Here is a 19830-nt window from a genome sequence, read left to right as displayed (position 1 = left end):
GAACTGTGTGGCCAACGTCTGAGCAAATCGTGTTGGAAAAAACACTAAACGCTGCCCACCAGAGGATAATAATCCTGTTTTTGGTGGTAGGTACCCTTTGTTTACAGGAAAAAAGATGGAAATATTATTGTTTAAGTTGTTCATTCACACGGTGACTGGTTTAGGTTTTGGGAGCCTGAAAGCGAAAAGATTTGGGAAAATGTACATCTGGTCCAGCAGAGCACAAACACACGTCTATAAAGAAGTGCATGTACTGCAGCGCTACTGTGAACAACAAAATATTACCTACATACAGTCCATCAGTCATCCACCATTTTCTACAATAGTCTTGCCTTTACAGTCAGTGGGAACTACAGAAAGGCCCATCACAGCTGATTTTAGGAAAAATAAAGCAGATATCTCCCTTGAGTGCTCACCAGTCAACAACAGGGAACATTTACAGAAAGACAACAATTGCCTCTCAGAATCACATCGTCACTGAGACAGCACTAACCCCACCCTGCCTCCACAAAGATAAGGTGAGTGAACCACTTTAATATCAGTGAGCAATACAGGAGCTGTACATGGAAATATATTCAAATCAAATCACACACATGCCGAGGCAAGGTGTTCAGAACACAGTTTTGAATAGGAATGGTTGGATGAGTTAAGGACAAGTAGTTGGTGTACACACACACACACACCCCCCCCCGTTATCTTTATTTATTTATTTCTTAAAAGAAGTGACATCGCCAGCTTTGAGCTTGGCATGCATATTACAATGCTTTCAGTCTACATTCCAGGTGCGTGTCAACAAATATCATTTTGACAATGTGGTATTTATTACTTGAAATTTCAGACCCAAAGGAAAAAAAATGCTTGACACGTCTACTCACCTGTCTCATCTAGCCATCAGTGACATGCATGGACCGCCTGAGCTGCTGTATCGACTAACATGTCAAAATGTCTGTAAATGTACAGTATATACCACTCAATCATTACATTTTTAGTGTGTTTGAGAATTTACAGTACAAAACATTTATGCGGTGGAAGGGAACAGAAAACCTCTTGCCAGCATAACGGCTAATGAGCAGAATGAGAGTCAGGATGTGCTTTCCCAGAAGAGCATCTCCTCCGTTTCTAAAAACGGAACCAATGACAGCATCCAGTAGTAGCTGGCCCACAGATCGATACTGCTGAGTGGGGCCAAAGACGCTGCAGTGGCTTATTTGACTCATCAGCGCAAAAACTGGAGACTAAATGTTGTTGTGATGAAAAACAATGGCAGCTAATTGACAGGAGAAAAAACACAAAGGAATACCATAAGCTGGAAAAAGGTAATTGTATAAAAAGAGCCTCCTTCAGAATCGTTCCCTGTAGCATTAACAAAATCCTGAGATCCATAACTGATACATGCGCAGTGAGTCTGTACTTACAATACTGAATACTGCAGCTGTCTTGTTTGTTGACAAAAGCAGGAGCTGCTGAACTCTCTGCAGCACTTTGCACTATGTAAATTCTATCCTCCCTCCCTGGGGTTCCTCCTTCAAGGTCAGTGGCTACAAGTGTTTTTTTGACTCCTCCTTCAGGCAGTGGACAACCACTACCACCTTGGCCCTCCACCCTACCACTCCCCTTATTGGCCAGCCACCCAGGCAGTACACAATGACTATTGAGATCCAGATTAACTTCTACTTGTGCTCTTGTTGTGCGCCAGTAAAATAAATCTCAAGACCGCAGACAGGTTTCAACGAGGTGTCAGGGGGTGTCTTAACTCGACCCCCAGGAAGAGTCTAAAAAATAATAATAATAATAATCCACTGACAAGCACAAATAAATATCATAACTGAGAAGAATGTTTTGAATTTTAAGAGTTGTACTCCAAAAGAGAGGTCCCATAATATGTGTTATATTTACCATAAAACAAATGGAGAGATGATTTATAGAATGTACATAATATTCTGATAAAAAAAAGTTTTCCCTCATGGCTGGGCCCAGTCTGACAATGTGAACAAGAGACAGGCCAGGGTTAAATAGCTTAGAAGAGAAGAGAGGGCAGACACGCAGGATATAAAGTGATGATTGGACGTAATATGATAAATAATTTTTTTTTAAAAAAGGTAACTATGAGGCATTTCCACTGCTCCTACTACTACTTGGAATCAGTCGTTCAAGTTTTTGTCTAATGGATGGCGACTTGTCCTCAGCGTGCCTTCCTGTAGGATGGAGTTCGTTGGGATTTGCAGTGTTTAGCTGCATCACTCAGAGGATTTATAGATCCGCTAATGGGATTACAAGGGAAGAAGCGTCTGATGGGATGAGACAGCGCTTGATACATGTAAAGGACATGCATCTTAACAACAGAAAGACGAGCTGACACAAACGCAGCCCAATTTATACTTTTATAAATCTTTTTTCATACATAGCAACATATAACCATCATCTTAGTAGCATGCACTTTGCCAAGGAAATGATCAAAATGACCCAAGTGTTGTGTCCTTCACTATTGTTACATCATCGCAAGGAGGAGAAGAAAAAAAAAAAACACGAAGGCACAGTTCCTCTTCTTGGGATCTGGTTCCCCAGAGTGGCAATTACTGGTAATTGCAGCAACTGGCAGTCATATGACATCGTGGGTTTTTTTTTTTTTTTTTTTTTTTTTTACGCTTTACTTACAGCAGATGGAGACAGAGCCAGATCTCCTGAATTTAGAGGTCAAATGGGTGAATTGACTCGGGGTACACACGTACCGATATTTGGGTGGAATATGAGCATTTTTCCATCTTCCGATCGAAGATGTCTCTGATGTCCATGTGATGTGATCATACCGTGACGTGGGCTGTGTTTTGCATGCATTTCCTCCCTTCCCTGATCTGCACAGAAAAGGATTGGGGCCAACAATTGTCAAACATGTTCAGCATTTCCGATAGCAAATAAAGCAGCAAGAGATAGTGGTAACATGAGCAAATATATTGGATTATTCTCAAGACTGCAACTCTCACTTGAACACCGTACCATTAAAAAATACACATTCTTCTCATGGAATTTTAGTTTCCACATCCCCATATTTTTCCTTGTTTTAACATCCACTAATCTAAATTAAATTCATCCATCCACCCATCCATTATCTACTGCTTTTCCGGGACGGGTCGCGGGGGAAGTAGCGTCAGCAGGGACACCCAGACTTCCCTTTCCCCAGCCACTTCTTCCAGCTCTTCCGGAGGCAACCGAATCAGATGCCCCAGCCACCTCATATGGCTCCTCTCAATGTGGAGGAGTAGTGGCTCGACACTGAGCCCCTCCAGGATGACCTTCTCACCCTATCTCTAAGGGAGAGCCCGGACACCCTGCAGAGGAAACTCATTTTGGCTGCTTGTATCCGGGATCTTGTTCTTTCGGTCACGACCCACTGCTCATGTCGATAGGTGAGAGTAGGAACGTAGATTGACTGATAAATTGAGAGCTTCGCCTTTTGACTCAGCTCCCTCTTTACCACAACGGACCGATACAAAGTCTGCATCACTGCAGATGCTTCTCCGATCCATCTGTCGATCTCCCGCTCCGTTCTTCCCTCACCCGTGAACAAGACCCCAAGAAACCTGAACTCCTCCACTTGGGAAAGGATCTCATTCTTGACCTGGAGAGGGCACGCCACCCTTTTCTGACTGAGGACCATAGTCTCGGATTTGGAGGTGCTGATTCTCATCACAGCTGCTTCACACTCACCCCAGTGAGAGCTGGAGATCATGGCTTGATGAAGCCAACAGAACCACATCATCTGCAAAGAGCAGAGATGTCGACGCTAAGGCCACCAAACCAGACAGCCTCTATGCCGGCTGCACCTACAAATTCTGTCCATAAAATTTATGAACAAAATCAGTGACAAAGGGCAGCCTTGACGGAGTCCAAATCTCACCAGAAATGAGTTCAACTTATTGACGGCAATGCGGACCAAACTCTGACAGCGGTCGTACAGGGACCAAACAGCTCGTATCAGGGGATTCGGTACCCCACACTCTCAAAGAACCCCCAACAGGACTCCCCGAGGGACATGGTCGAATGTCTTCTCCAAGTCCACAAAACACACGTAGACTGGTTGGGTGAACTCCCATGCACCCTCGAGGTTCCTGCCTCGGCAAAGGTTAACGTGTGGCCGAATACGCTTCACTGCAGCGTAGTGCAGTGTCTTTGTCAAGGGTACCACTTGATGAGCTCACCTTCAAATAGATTGAAACATTTCGTGTAGGTCTCATTTTATTTTGGCAACCATATCTCCTTGTAAATTCTACATCATGTATGAGATTGATTTTTGGTTCATGTAGTGCTGTATAGGTGGTCTTAAAAAGTTGCATTTTTGTGGAATCGCAGCACGCGTGGACATTTTTTTTCTGACCTTCAAACCCAAAGAATTACTTTGTGTAGGATAAATCAAAAGTATTCCTGTTTCAATTGCCAATTGACGCTTTTCATCCATACAACTTCCAATTTGGCTGTTTTGACTGTTGCTACATTTGTTGAGTAAATGTAATGGTAAACTATCATGTCTGTGCGGTTTCTACTAGTTATGCACCGAATTGTTGGCCAATGAAATGTGTCGAACAAAAATAGCTCAAGTATGCAGTTTTGGTTTTGGGCCAAAAGACTTATAACACCAAAATAAAATGGCCTGAATGTGGTGATGTTTTGATCCAAGCGGAAACGACGGCTTACACTTACACTTTAAGGTAAAACTTGGTAATTAAATATATCTTGTAGTATTCGGTCACCTGCCTTGACTGACATGAATTTAAGTGACATCCGATTCCAAGTCTCGTGTGTGTGCTTGTGTGTAGCACAGTACTGAAAAGTAGTTTTTTTTTTAATTTTTTATTTTCCTACTCCCCAGTGCATACTAACCACAAACCAGGGGTCATTTATTTAAATATTGGTATTTGTATTGAATACTAGCTGAAAAGATCGATAGATTTCAGCAAAGGTTAACGTGTGGCCGAATATGCTTCTCCGTTCACGAGCCTTCTCCCCGTCACTATGTCGGATTTATTTCAGATTGAGAAAAGATCCAGCAACGAAGTATTTGTATGCGTCCATATTTTTATACGCTTTCGAACTTTCCCGTGTAAATCTTGACAACTTACTCACCAGATACACGTGTAGATCCAGTTGTCCAATACAAGGGGAAGCGGGTTAACAGTTCACTTTCTTAACGAAAACGCCGACCTTGGCATTAAATATGGGCCCTCTATGCCAAGTGCCTCTAATTGTTCTACGTACCTACGTTTATTATGACCTTCTAAATGTCTAAAAGTATTGGACAAAACTCTGGTCGTTGTGCTATTAAATATATTTTTGTTTCGTCTCAACGGACTTAGCATTGAACAATGCTTTGTTTAACCGGCAATATGGCGACGTAAACAAAAGTCACGTGATTTTATGACGTAGGTGAACAAGCTCTGTATGAGCACGAAGAACACGTGACAGTTTTTTTCCCTCAGCATGTGAAATTTTAAATATTTTTAAAAACCAGTTCAGTGTGCCCGCTTAAAACTGCCCAAATATCCATAACAGCGAAATGCTTACCTAGTTGTTGTCGGGGGATGATAACCATCTCAGGGTCAAATATGTTCAAGTGAGTCCCGAGGGCAATTTACATGCACTCCTCCCCCCAAAGAGAAGCTCATGAATACACATATGCAAGCCCAACAAATAGCCTGAATTTAAATCCTGTTGTATTCCCCCAGCACACAACAATAAATGTAAACTCAGATTTTACAATAAACTTTTTTGTTCTTTTGCTTTATTTAAATAAAACAACTTCAGGTCCCACGTGATCTTAACATAAAAGGGGGAAAAAACAGTACAGTATTCTAATGAGTTTATAGTGCATGTAACACAAGGCAAAGTCAATTTTTAAAAAAAATCCTTAAAAAAAACCCACAGCAACATGATTTGAATTATAAATACAGTACCCTGTGTGGGAAAAAAAGACATTAAAAAATTTAAATACTGCATAAAATTGAGATGGTGATCTAGGTAACCCATCACTGGTTGGTGTATCCTTCATCACCCTCAATCCAACTCTTGTTTTCTTCTTCTGTTCTTTTATTTTGAATCCACTAGACGTGAGCGTTACTAAGTAGTCTGAATTCAGTGGAGCAAAATACGGCCAAGCATTGAGTACATACGAGATGACACGGTTGCCACGTAGCTACGGGTTTTTCCTTCCCGGTGATCTACAATTGAAAAAAGGATGATTTGAAGGCATTTCAAAGCGTTACTTCTCTATACATTATTAATAAAATGTACAAAACTTGAAGGATTTGAATGAAAACGGTCCCAAAAAAAAGTTCCATAAGTAACAGCTCTGACTAATTCTATGCTAGGTAAACTAAGAAGTATGTAGCACAATAGGTTGATAATCTGTATTGTACACTGTTTTTGTGTCCGGACTGATTCGCTGGCTGTGAAAGATGACCTTATTATGAGCAAGATGAATGTCATAGTGTCAAGGCAAAGCATGGCTCAGATGAGATGGAGTTTAACAGCTTCTTTAAACAATGTCCGCATGACCACAGTCACACTAAATACCTAAATCTCTAAAGTCTGAGTCCTGGTCCTCATATACTACTGCTCTTTAAGTCTGCCCAACAGCGACAAACTGGAGGTGATTTCCTCCACAACACACTCCTGGTGGAATTAATAATCTCCAAAACGTGAATTAGCCACCTTAATATTGACGTCTAGCAGGACTATCTCTCTGCTTTGCTTCTTGGGGGGCTTCCACGGGAAGCATGGTCTCATTAGCAGATGGGCCCAGAGCTACCTCAGCTGTGGTAACCCTGTTTCTGCGACAGGCGTAAAAGTTCCTCACGGATGGCCTTGATCAAGGAGGCGGAGGACTGAGTGGGAGGGGTCGTATCTAGTGAGAGTGGGGCTGACAGGTAGCCCGCCCCAGTGTCCAGGTGGGTGGGAGGAGCTGACGGCTCCCTATGGACACTTCTGGCCATCTGCAACAAAGAGAACAAGTGATCAGGACTGGAAATGTCACATATGAAACTGGATTGGCTCTTAGCTGCTTTGTCATACAATGAATACGGTACTGTAATCCCCTGCATAGATGCGATTCAGTGTTCACAAATTCACACAACAGAGAAGCCACAAAATAGTTCCAAAGCCTTGACTAAGTGTGTGTGTTTTCTTTCGGCTTGTCCTTTTCGGGGTCGCCACAGCGTGTTATCTCAGATGAACGCACATATATGTTTGGCACAATTTTTACGCCGGATGCCCTTCCTGACGCAACCCTTCTCAGGGAGTGGAGTGGGATATGAACCCACAACCCCCTGGTTTACCAAACCAGTGCTCTAACCACTGAGCTAGTTATATGTTAACATTAGTCAAACATGTGAACACAAAATGCGGTTTTTACTATTAAAGGATAAAATAATCCAAATTTCAGTGGCCCTGAATGAAATCGTGATTTCCCCCTCAACGTATTAACTGGTAGGGCCACCCTTACCAGCAAAAACTGAAATCAATATGATAGCTTCCATTGAGTCTTACAGCGCTGTGGAGAAATTTGGGCCCACTCATCATTGGAGAACTGTTGTAATTGAGCCAAATTGGAGGATTTTCGAGCATGAACCGCCTTTTTGAGGTCATACCACAGCATCTCAGTAGGATTTAGGTCATAACTTTGACTAGGCTGCCACAAAGTCTTCATTTTGTGTCTCTTCAGCCATTCAGAGGCGGACTTGCTGATGTGCATTCAGTCATTGTCCCATTTCAGTATTGAAGTTCATTTCAGCTTGAGGTCACGAACCAGAGCTCGGACGTTCTCCTTTAGGATTTTTCGGTAGACAGCAGAATTCATGGTTCCATTTATCACAACAGTCTTCCTGGTCCTTAATTAGCAAAACAGCCCCATACCATCACTACCATCACCATAATGTATTTTACTGTTGCTATTATGTTCTGTTTCTGAATGTGGTCTCACTTTTACGCCAGTTGTACTGGGAAATACTCCTTCCAAAAGTTCAACTTTTGTCTTTTCCAATCAGTCATGGAATTCTGCCATGCTATTTTTGTCCGGTCTCATTCATCTGGTGCAGTCATGACCATTGACATTAATTGTGGCAAGGGAGGCTTGCAGTTCTTTGGATGTTGCGGGGTCTTTTGTGACCTCTTGGAGGAGTCATCGTTGCACTCTTGGTGTAATTTTGGTCAGCCGGCGACTCCTCGGAAGGTACACCACTCTTCTATCTTTTCAACATTTGTGGATAATGGCTGTCACTGTGGTTCGTGGTCGCCCCAAAGCTTCAGGAATAGCCTTATAACCATCTCCACGCCGATGGACCTCAATTTTCTTCTTTCTCATTTGTTCCTCCTGCCACTTTAGACCATGTCATGGTGTCCAGCTTTGGAGGATCTTTCTTTTCCTCCCTTAATTATAAAAATGATTTAAAATGTGCATTTAGCTGTCACATTTTGTTTTTTTACCAATATTGAAATCTACTTGAAACATTTATCTGTGACAAACATGCAAAAATTTAAGAAATGAAAAAGGGCGCAAACACTTCTTCAAATCAATGTAAGTGCTGCGTGAAGATACAAACAATAAGAGATATTTAAGTCACAGCACTCACTGCACTATTATCTGGTAGTGCTCTGCAGTAACTGTCCTCATGGTAGTTATTCCAGTTGACGCCGTTGTTCTGTCCTGGATAGCCCCTGACCCCGGCAGGAAGACCATTCATTCGATTAGCCAGGCCCACCTGTGTCAGATGATGAAGTTGGGCGCCTACACACACACATGCACACAGACACGCGCACACGCACACACAGATACTGTATCAAAGCTTGATGACATCAGTCTTCTACAAACAATTTTATTTTATTCTAACGCTGGTGTGTGTCTGTCTGAGATGTGATCTTTCCAGTAAATGTCTGATATCTTTAATGTAAAATACAGCCTCAATCCAACTGCTTTAATAACTTAAGAGAGGTTCAGTCTTTTGGATGGACTTGGCTCATGACAGTGATTTTCAACCTGGAGGGCTCCTAGGGGGTGCATTGTTTCAGCATCTCGCTTGACAATTTTTCAATACCCCCCCCCCGCGTGTTGTATAAACTGTCTCCAAGTAATCCACCGCAATGTAAATGACAGGGATTTGAACCCGTCCTCAGAACTGTGAGGCCAGTCTACAGCTACGCCACCGTGCTCATATATAAATGTTGTACTTATTCTCTAAAATGAATGTAAATATGAAAGAGAGGAATGCAGGAATGATTTTCAGCTGCACCTGTACCACCCCCGACTGGCCGCGGGCGAGCCGATGTGGGCAGCGCCTCAGAGTAGAGGCCTCTGTTGGAATAAAGGTTGTCGAGCCGGAGCTGGTTTCCGGGCCCTCCTGCCTCCCCTGGAGGAAGGTAGCTCAGACCACGATCCTGCCTGGAGAAAATGCAGAATGCTTTTTTTTTTGCACTTTAAAGGAATCTAACCTCTAAATCTTAAATCATGGAAAAGAACAAGGATTTTGTTTCAGAATAAACAGTAAGTATGTGATGTTTGTCCAACCAGCATCATGATCATTTCTCAAGGGTGTCATGTTTTACCAAACCAACCCGTTCTAATACTTGGGATGTAATCTCTTCTCAATTTCGTGCATTTTTCTGCCGAGATTTGAAATCAGGTCTTTCGAATTTCTCGAGTTTGTCTACGTTACTCGCGAAGATCTCCGCCTACCTCTCTACTCCTGAGCAGCGATGTAAACATAAACACGTATGTTCTCACATGTGGGTCTCCTACAACGAGGCAACCAATCAGAGGAAGGGGAGTGGTCTTAGCCAAATATATAAAAAGTGAACACAGAACTGGGTCAGACAGAAGTAGCCGTCAGAGGACCTTTTCTGGACACGTATGACAAAACAAGTGTTTTGAAATGTAATTAACACTTTTATACTCAGTCCATGTTCGAGAGCCACTCTATGAAGGTCTAAAAAGCCAAAATACAGGACCTTGTCCTGTCCTTCCCTGAGAGTGTGTAGCACTACTGCACCATGCAACACTCTGTATCTGTCACTAACTGTATCTGGTGTGCCATTGTTCTATGTAGGTAATTATTTATATTCCTCATCTTGTTTATAGCTACTGCTTTTTCTTTTGCAGTCTTCTTTTCTCACTCCCATTAAGGAACCTTGTTCTATTCAACTGATTGGCTTGAAAAGTCTGGCAGGAAAGGCAGAAAGTTCTTACTTTCTGCTTGACCTAACAACTCTAGAGTACAAAAAAAAAATACTTATCTTAAGTGGGTCTGGTCCCATGTTCTATTTTCTTGGAAAATAGCAGAAACTATGTGTGAATATATGTTGTGTGTTCACATACTAGAGTGCCTTAGAGTTTTTGGGGATAATGCAGAGACCGATGCCAAGCCCTGTTCCATTAAACCGATAAAATAAAAATGACTCCTTAAATTATTCAAAGGTCCGACTCCGTGGATGGTGGAGGAAACAAGACAAGTGTTGGATATTATCCAGCACTGATCAATAACATGATTTTGTTGTGGACAGATGGGAATGAAGACCCACTTGTGACCAAATACATAAATTCCATTGAAGGTTTTACTAACCTTGACATTAAGCCTTGAACCAGAGGAGGAGACACACTCAGGTCGCTGAATCTCTGAAGGGAACAAAGAAAATTGATTCAGTAATGCCAGACAACAACAGATTTAGGTAATTTTCTGAAATTTCTTCTTACAAAACTTGTTTTAAAAATTCTGCTGCTTTGTATTAGCATAGATAAGAAGTACCTGACATTCAGAATGACAGATGATGGCACCTCGCCTCCTATAAGATCAACTTTAGTATCTAATGTCGATTACATGCTATTCAAGTTTCAAAATACTATAAACCAAAATGGTACATCTTAAAACTTCCCCCCTCGAAGTTCTTCTCCAGTCTCATGATCTCATACGGATGATTACACAATGTAAGAAAATTCATACAGGTATGTCAATAAATTTGAATCTGGAGGAAGTTCAATTAAAAGAGTGATAAACTCAAATACAGTATTATTCAAAATATGGATCATTCATTACACACAACTCGAGTGAATTATTTTCGTGTTTTGATTTTAATTATTTTGATCATTAGATCTTACAGATAACAAAACTCACAAAATCTAAAAAAAAATTACATAAAACAGAATTAAATATGAATAGGCCTTCTATATAGAATTTTATTGACTTGTATGAACTAAATGTATTTGAATATTTTTTAAATGCATCAACAGTATATACACTTGGTTTTCCTTTTTGATTTTAATTACTAAAATAAATTAAATTTTCAACAGTACTGTTAATTATTGAGAATAAATCTGCACTAGCCAAGGTACAAACAATTCAGCAATGAGTGTGGAACTTTTTCTTGACAAATCTTCAAGTATTCAGTCAGTCTCACCTGTGACTATTTATGCAACCGACATCTGGGCCTACAGATCATCAAGTATCTTCTTTCTTTCGGCTTGTCCCTTTCAGGGTCGCCACAGCGTGTCATCTCAGATGAACGCATATATATGTTTGGCACAATTTTTACGCCGGATGCCCTTCCTGACGCAACCCTTCTCAGGGAGTGGAGGCCCCAGTGGGATACGAACCCACAACCCCTGGTTTACCAAACCAGTGCTCTAACCACTGAGCTACAGGGCCTCTACAGATCATCAAGTATATGGAGTAAATATTAATGAAGAGCCTTAGCGTGAAAGAGAAGTGACAGGGTTGTATGGGGGTGCTGAGCGATTGTCTTCTGAAATTAAATGATTATTTTGCAAAAATTAAAACTTTGAATCTACTATATAGGCTTCATGGGGTGAATGAACTGAAGAGAAAAATGAAAGGGAAACAACGGTGAATTCTTATTTTCTTATTTCAAGACACAAAAATAATTAATGTTGCCAAGTGATGTCTTGGTGTACATCCTGACAAATAGTTACTTACACTAGTGTGCGGGCCAAGACCTTGATAGGAGGAGCCCCAAGGTCTGGGGCCATGGCCTGGAGGACTGGAGTCAGAAGCATTGAAATTGACCCCTGGGAGAGTTACCCCAGCTGAACTGCCCTGGGAAGTGGGCGACACAAGGGCAAAGGCGTCATCTAGCAGCGAATGCATCTGGTGTCGTGCCTCTTCGATGGAGGGCTGTGGAGGTATGTAGGGGGGTGGGGGAGGGGCATGTCCAGGAGGTGAGGAAGCAGAACCCAGGAAGACTTCATCCGTGGGGGATGGGCTTCTGTGCGTTAACCCTGGGACTTGGTCAGGGTCAGACTAGGAATACAAGAAATATGCCTGAGCCATTTGTTCACCGAGTAGTTCTGTTAATTCTGGACTGATTTAAGGCTCCAATGAAATGACGTGATATTCTTTACACAGCCTTTATAATGACCAAGCCACTCATATTATACTTACCACATAGGCTACATTGTTCACCCCAGGACACTTTCTATAAACAGCATCAGCATCTTCAGTGATGAGGTGATCTTTGTCTGCATCTGTCATTCTGCCATTTGGGAGCTGCTTCATCTTTTGTTTGGGAGAGTGCTTCCCGCGAGTACTGTAAACAGAATCAAATGTTATATAAGTGTATTAGAAAAAACACACAAACTTGTCTGGAATTAAAAAAAAAAAAATTAACATGAGGCGGCACGGTGAAGCAGCTGTAAAACGTTGGCCTCACAGTTCTGATGTCCAGGGTTCGATCCCAGCCCCACCTGTGTGGAGTTTGCATGTTCTCCCCAACCCTGCGTGGGTTTTATCGAGGCACTCCGGTTTCCTCCCATATCCCAAAACCATGCAACATGAATTGGACACTCTAAATTGTCCCTAGGCGTGATTGTGACTGTTCGTCTCAAGGTGGCCTGCGATTGGCTGGCAACCAGTCCAAGGTGTTCCCTGCTTCCTGCCTGATGGCACCTGAACTAGCCTCCAGAACTCCCCGCGACCCTTGTGAGGATAAGCGGCTAAGAAAATGGATGGATGGAACAAAAACATGAACCTGTTTTGGGGTTCTTTGAAGATGGAGGGAATCTGTGCATTTCGATCCAAGATCTTATCCATTTGCATCTGCGCTTTATGGTAAATGTGATCCTGGTCTTTGATGTCCACAATGTCTATGTCATCCATCGCAGGAAAGTCATAATGGCCCTTCCGCTTGGCACGCAGGCGGATCTTGTTTCGATGATGCTCAGTCTCCGATTTCTGCCTCATTTCTACTTGGATCTGATAAGAACAAACACCAAGTAGAAAGGAGGAGGGAGATGTGATCTTCATTTATCAAGCCACAAATGTGAATATGGGGACACAGAAAGACAAACCTCCTTGTGGATTTTGTTGGTGTCAGGCAATTTGCCAATGTGCCTGTTCAGGTGTGGGACCGTCATGGGCTGCATGGCAATAAGCTGCACTTTGTTGGGGAGTCTTCGACTTACATCAGTGGCCCGTGACATGCGATCAACGTGCTCAAATATGGAAGCGGATGACATCTGTTCATTGAGACCATTTGTAGGAGGAGGACCTGGAGAGATGGAAATCATTTTAACAGTTCTAGTAGCTCATCAGACTAGCTGACCAGGTTGACTTAAACCAGGATAGAGTATCTAGTAGAAGGAATGATTGGAGCAACTCCAAAACATTGACCATTTTACTTGACTGTAACATTTATTTTCTGTGACTGATAGTTAGGCAGACAGTGATAAATGATGGGAACACGCAAAGCACAAAAGTAACACAGAAACAAACTAAACAACTGGGGATCCACTGAGGGGATGTAAAGAAGAGAAAGTCTTACCAATTCTATTTTTACCTGCACCGCAATAGAAAGGAAAGACAGTTTCATTGGAAGTGATCAGTCTTTGCCAAACTCGATAAACCGAGAATCTATTGGAGGTAGGGCATTAAGATGTGGTTAGCTAGATAAGTGATCATTTGTTGGGTTGTGCAAATTCAGAACAGCATCCCGTATAGCAGTGAAATATTAACCGTGCACCTCAGGTTGGTTATTTGGGAAGTAGCAGAACTGCATTTTAACAGCTGTGTCAGAAACAGCATTACTTGGGGTGTAAAAGTTCAATGTATTTGTACTTGGTACACTTCTAAAATGCCAGTTTAAGGTTGGCAACAGTCGTACTCTAAACCACTGCTCTAAATCACGTGTCAAATTCAAGGGAAACTTACAAGTAGCATGACAAAGAGGGACATTGTGTCCACAGATGATAACAGCTTTTCCGAAGGTCGTTATGAGTTCATTTAGTACGACTGACGAAAGCTTCTTTTTTATACTTGAAAATGCTGCCTCAACATCGTAACATGTGCATCTGATATGCAACATAGTGTATTCAGAAATACCGTACCGAATTACAGGCAAAGGTTTATCAGTAAAGAAACAGACAGAGGTCATTCCTGCGTGGGCGAGCCAGGCAGGCGGCCGTCTGCTGCACGTAGTCAGTGTGCCTGAACGCTTTTGGCTCCAGCAAGTCTCAGAGTACCACTGCAACCTTCAATCTGTCGACGTGCTGTCAGAATAACTTCCACTTTTTGTTTTGCTTCTTTTGAGCATATTTTGGTTGTATGTTGGTTTCTGATTTCCTGAAAATTTTTACAGCACTTCACTGTCAACAGTGCTTAACAAAAAGCTTTTTTTTTTTTTTTTTTTTTTTTTAAAATACCAGACTTTATGATAATCCTACTACGTACTGTCCACTAATCCCAACCGATATTAAAATGATGGAAGTTTTTATGGACCACTGTCTTTAGCGTGGCATGTTATCCACTGTGTTTTTGCACTGTATTGCAAGACTCACAATTTAGGTGTCCAAGTGTATATTGCAGGGATGAGAATGACCAATTTGGAAAAACACTGAAAATGTCTGTCGATGGGGGGTGAGCTCCTATCGGAACACAGAGTGCACAGCACTTTGCCGGAAATGTCCACTTTTTGTATGTGTTCGGTTCGACATGTTGATAACGTTTTCGGTCCTATGTGCACGGTTACACTTTTTTCAAGCCATGCCCGTCTCAAACAGTTTTTGATTTCAGCATCCTTGTCAATTGCCCTCGCTCGATCTTCATCTCTTTTTTTCGTAAAACTTTAAACACACCGTCGCTCAGTTCGCGCTATCACTTGGCTAACTAACAAGATACACTGCGATTTCTGAGAACCGCGAACACATGTACATGGCAATGGTGAAACCCGATTAACCACTAACACGATTGGATCGTTACACTGTATAACTCTGTTGTCCAACTGAGTAATCTGCCGCAAACGAGTTTAAATGTTTATGTCGCAAAATGCAAATATTTACACTACCAAGCAAGTTAGAATGGCATATGATAGTCGTGCTTGTGCTAGCACCAAGCTGAACTTGCAGCTCGGAGCCCACCACGGAGAGGCAGGCGCACGATACCCTACCCCTAACCCCCCGAAAATTTTTTCAACGGATTTGCGCTTATCTCGAGAATGGTCATTTTGGTCTGAAAAAGTCGGAAATCCGCCGATCGGCGGAAAATTCTCATCCCTGATATTGGTTGACTTTTAGCCATCATGTTGCTATAAAGATTCATGTAATTTTTTTTTTTTTTTTTTTGTACTATTTCTTGGGGTGGTGGACATTTCCAAATAAATTCTCTGGCAATACACAGAATATTTAATCATATCAGTCTGGTCAATTCTTTTACGTGTTTGTCTTCCCATCCCCCTCTTTTGCTGTGGCCTGTGCGTTGCTAGGCCCACTTGCCACTTAAAACATTGATGGGGGCCTTAAGCGTCTGCTTGCTGTCACTGGGTGTGGCCTGGGCTCTCAGGTTCTCGTCAGTTGACTCGCGCCCACTGGAGCGGTCACTCACCACGGAATCACCATCTGACGGCGAGATCCTAAGCACAAAACACACACTCGTATCAATAATGGATGCATGCGTGTTGGAATACCATGCATAATCAAAAATGGCATTTTTCTCTAGCAGCCAAAGCTTTTGGGAGCAAGGCTCCTAAGATATAATAATGTGGTTCAAAGCTTGTTGATAGAATAATGAAATTACTCATTTATTAATCTTGGCGAGATCTTTTACCCGCTGGTGTATCTGCCCATGTTTGGACAAACAGATGGCGAGGTAAAAAAAAAAAAAAAAAGTGATAGAGTACGGGGGAAGCGCTAACAGCCTTGTTCTTTAAATTATTAATCAGTGAGTCTGTCAAAGCGTTGTGTCTGGCTGGCTGTGTTTAAGAATTCTATTGGCTTGAGCTTTAAAAGTAAAACACGACAACAAAACATTACATACTACCAGCAGTAATTAATATATTAGTCAGTTTATGATGAGAACACCATTATAGAGGCTATTAATGTTAACATTTAAATGGGATGCAAAGGCAGTAGTACATGAACACTTTAAAATAGGAACACTGGCTAAATTAACATCTGCTTGATTGGTACCAAATAGGTAGTTGCTGGGAAAAACCCTGAAGATGTGGAAAATATGCCACTATATTGACTTGTTTCAAATTTACAACAACATTTGTGATTGACCAAAACATTACGATAATCCCTTAATAAAAAATAAACAATGGTAACACTCACTGTAAGTGTATAAAGTACAAATGGGAACGTAACGTGCAAGGAGGGCTGATTTTTAAATTTTTATTTTTGCTTAATTTATAACCTATATCAGAACTAGTTTCACATTTATATCGTTTCTTTTGCTTTGGTTTGTTGATGACAAAATTTTTTTTCTCCTTTTGGTTTCTGAAAATCTTTACCAGGAACAACTAAACCCACAGAGAGATTGTTTGAAAATGTATGCAACGTTGATTACATCGATGTCAGCAATAAGAACGCCTCCCTCCTTGTACTACCAGGAGCACTGACCTTTCTCGTCTTCGGAAGCTGCGGGATGCCTTGGTGGAGGAGGAGGCCGAGTTTTTGGATATGGGGGTGGGGACATCCCCATTCAGGGAAAGACTGGGGCCTTCCTTATCTGAGATGGGCAGGGGCCCCGCCGGGATAGATTCCTGGACCACCATGACATCATCTTTATTCTGCTGGCCAAGATGCAGCTTAGCAAAGTCGAAGCCTTTCACACTGGGAGCCTGTAACTGAAGCGGACATATTCACCACGAAAAATCTTTTTTTTCAATTTTTTTTTTTTAAATCACAAAGTGAACGTTTACTCCACAGCAGAATTATAACAGTCTGCCATGGTATGCTTGCCTAAAATAAAGATTGTATTTTCTGATCAACTCCTGAAATCAAATTATACTCAGATATGATGCTTGCATGGGAGTTGTGATGCATGTGTGTCACTTTACGAAAGCTGGGCCAATTTAATTCAATGCTCTCGTTCACTGTCTAGAGTGTATAAATGCATCTATTGATCACAAAATGCCTGATGTTTGTCTTCTAACCCATATGGAGCCACCCCTGAACTAAAGAGAGTCGGTCTGTGTGTCTGTGCAGTGTGCCATGTCATACAATACAATTGGAGCCTTTGAAGAAGGAATCCCAAATGCACACATCAGAAAAATAGACCTAGTTTATTCTAACCCACACAGAAGCAGATAGAAAGAATTCAGGAGGCTAATAAAGAGGTAATCTGCCACACATGAATGACTATTTTTAGCCACAACAAACACAAACTCGCATCTACCGATCGACTACCTCAACACAGACATCCCTGCAAATCTAAAAAAAAAAAAAAAAAAAAAGACATGACAACGTTGCAAGGGGACAACACACAGTCCTAATGCCCAGGGAAGCCACAAACACATCAATCTGTCTGGCTACTAAAGCCTGTACCTCCTGTTTGTCTCGCCTCCCTTTTGGGAACACTGTCATTTTCTGTTTTTTCCTCATCTCCTCTTTTCTCTTTTGTGTTGTCTTGTTTTCGTGTGCATTTTTCTCTTCTGCTTCTAGCGGTTTCTTTTCGAACTTCTTTATTTCTTGTTCTTGCTCATCCCCTTTGTTCTCTTCTTCCTCCTCCTCCTCCTCCTCACTGCTTGTACTGGGTTTGCTTTTTGGAGTAAGCGTTCCCTGAGCAGAAGCAACGGTCGAAATGATAGATTCTTTCCGTGTGTAACAACGCAGTCTTTTCAATAGGAAAGAAAGATTACTAGTGTCAACATATTTTTTTACAACAACACTAGGGACCGCAAGCACAAACACATTCTGAGAACACTACTTCGCACCTACTATTCTATACCTTTCTGCTTTTAATATTGATTTCCTCCTCCTCATTCTCTTCATACTCTCCTTCTTCCTCTTCATATCTCCACTCTTCTTCTTCACTAAACTCAATACCCCTCTCATGTTGAGGCAGTCCCTTGTGAACAGGGGTCTGTGAGGTAGCAGACTGCGAGCAGAAGAGTGAGTGGTATTATGTGACCATCATGAAGTTAAATTAGTTTCCTTTGTACATTAAACAAATTACATCAATATGGGTTCATGAGCTTTGAAACCATCAGAGAAAATGTACTTGTACAAGTGGAACAAAGCTAGACAAAAACACATCAAATATTCCCTTGTAGGGACAAGAAGCCCAAAATTATATTGAAGTACCCTTTCATGATGTCGGAGTCGGGACTTCCCTGAACAATGAACCGCTAAGAAACAATGTTGTTCTCTGGTGCTGTTTTAGGACCTGTGCTACATGCTATACTATGTTTTTCTCAAAAGTGGCACTGTCGTACAGTAATCATCTATACAAAGTTGCTAGAAGATGGAGGCAATCCAAACTGACATCAGGCCAAAGGTGGAGTCCATATAAGTCACTCACATGCACACACCGAGATGGACAGCCACACTCGCATTTACACCATGTTGCATGCATGGAAGTCGAGAGAGTAACTGCCAGTGATGTGATCCCATACTATTTAAATGGAATGTCAAATACTGTAGTTTAAATGGGGAGAAAAAAAAACCTTAATGCACTAAATGGGCTCATCCCAATATTACACATTCAACCAATCCAGCTGATGTAATTTCATAAAATCTTCCCTGAAATGATGCAACACATACAATCATAACCCCTCTCTTTGACTATAATAATACAATGATACATTTGGAGGAGGGGATTCTGTGAGAACCTGTGTGATATTAAAATGTGCAAATACACAGTGATTGCAACAAAGCTTTGTGGTATCACCTTCTGTCTCTGCTGGATGGAGGTCATAGCATCTGGTTGGAACTCCAACTTGTCTGTGCGACACAATTTCCAGTACAGGATGGCAATGATGATAATGACCACCAGGAGAGGAATAACCACTCCGATGATGATCCACATGTTGGGGTTCTGAGTGTCAGAAGGCGACGATGGGATCTCCTCTACAGCTGAAGCGTAACAGAGGAATTGCACGTCTATCAATATATTGCCCTTAGGTTAAGCCACAAAGAGGGGATGGAGTATAATATCTCTGGGAAGTTGCTTCATGTCTCATAGTTGTAATATTAACAACACAGACTTTCATTCCTTGAAAAGAAATCTTGCTTCATCCCTCGGGTATAAGTTAATTACATCAAAACGGCCAGCATGGGCATGAACAACCCTCGAGGGCCTCTACTTAGCCTAAGTACTTCTTAAGAGTCAGGCTGTTTGTACACTGCATGCAAGGGAGGATAATTAGCTAACATGAAGGATCACATGGATCTACAACTTAGTGTAATTATTCCTGATACAAACATGGACAAAATTCTTAAAATGTCACCCAAAAAAAGAAAATGGTACAATCGTCACTGATATCCATCCATCCATTTTCTTAGCCGCTTATCCTCACGAGGGTCGCGGGGAGTGCTGGGGCCTCTCCCAGCTGTCAATGGGCAGG

General features: G+C 41.8%; 1 protein-coding gene across 3 annotated transcripts in view; it reads right to left on the bottom strand.

Moving 5' to 3' along the window:
- Window positions 1-5749: 5749 nt before the first annotated feature.
- si:ch211-1e14.1 (UPF0606 protein KIAA1549) overlaps window positions 5750-19830 on the bottom strand; it is a 35463-nt gene continuing 21382 nt past the window's right edge. The window contains exons 11-23 of one of the 3 annotated variants that reach the window (XM_061822435.1): window positions 19155-19339; window positions 18213-18362; window positions 17810-18043; window positions 16883-17109; window positions 15758-15894; window positions 13340-13539; window positions 13021-13244; window positions 12435-12579; window positions 11970-12293; window positions 10602-10654; window positions 9276-9424; window positions 8619-8773; window positions 5750-6983 (exon numbers count right to left, since the gene is read on the bottom strand). In XM_061822435.1, coding sequence (XP_061678419.1) covers window positions 6801-6983; window positions 8619-8773; window positions 9276-9424; window positions 10602-10654; window positions 11970-12293; window positions 12435-12579; window positions 13021-13244; window positions 13340-13539; window positions 15758-15894; window positions 16883-17109; window positions 17810-18043; window positions 18213-18362; window positions 19155-19339 — 2366 coding nt within the window. In that variant the 3' untranslated portion in view covers window positions 5750-6800. The remainder of the gene's footprint in view (window positions 6984-8618; window positions 8774-9275; window positions 9425-10601; window positions 10655-11969; window positions 12294-12434; window positions 12580-13020; window positions 13245-13339; window positions 13540-15757; window positions 15895-16882; window positions 17110-17809; window positions 18044-18212; window positions 18363-19154; window positions 19340-19830) is intronic. The other 2 variants (XM_061822436.1, XM_061822437.1) reach the window with 2 other exon arrangements.

Source organism: Syngnathoides biaculeatus, chromosome 6, assembly GCF_019802595.1.
Source record: "Syngnathoides biaculeatus isolate LvHL_M chromosome 6, ASM1980259v1, whole genome shotgun sequence".
Classification (NCBI taxonomy): Eukaryota; Metazoa; Chordata; class Actinopteri; order Syngnathiformes; family Syngnathidae; genus Syngnathoides; species Syngnathoides biaculeatus.
Note: the sequence above shows the minus strand (reverse complement) of the source record. Positions and strands in the feature narration are given on the sequence as shown.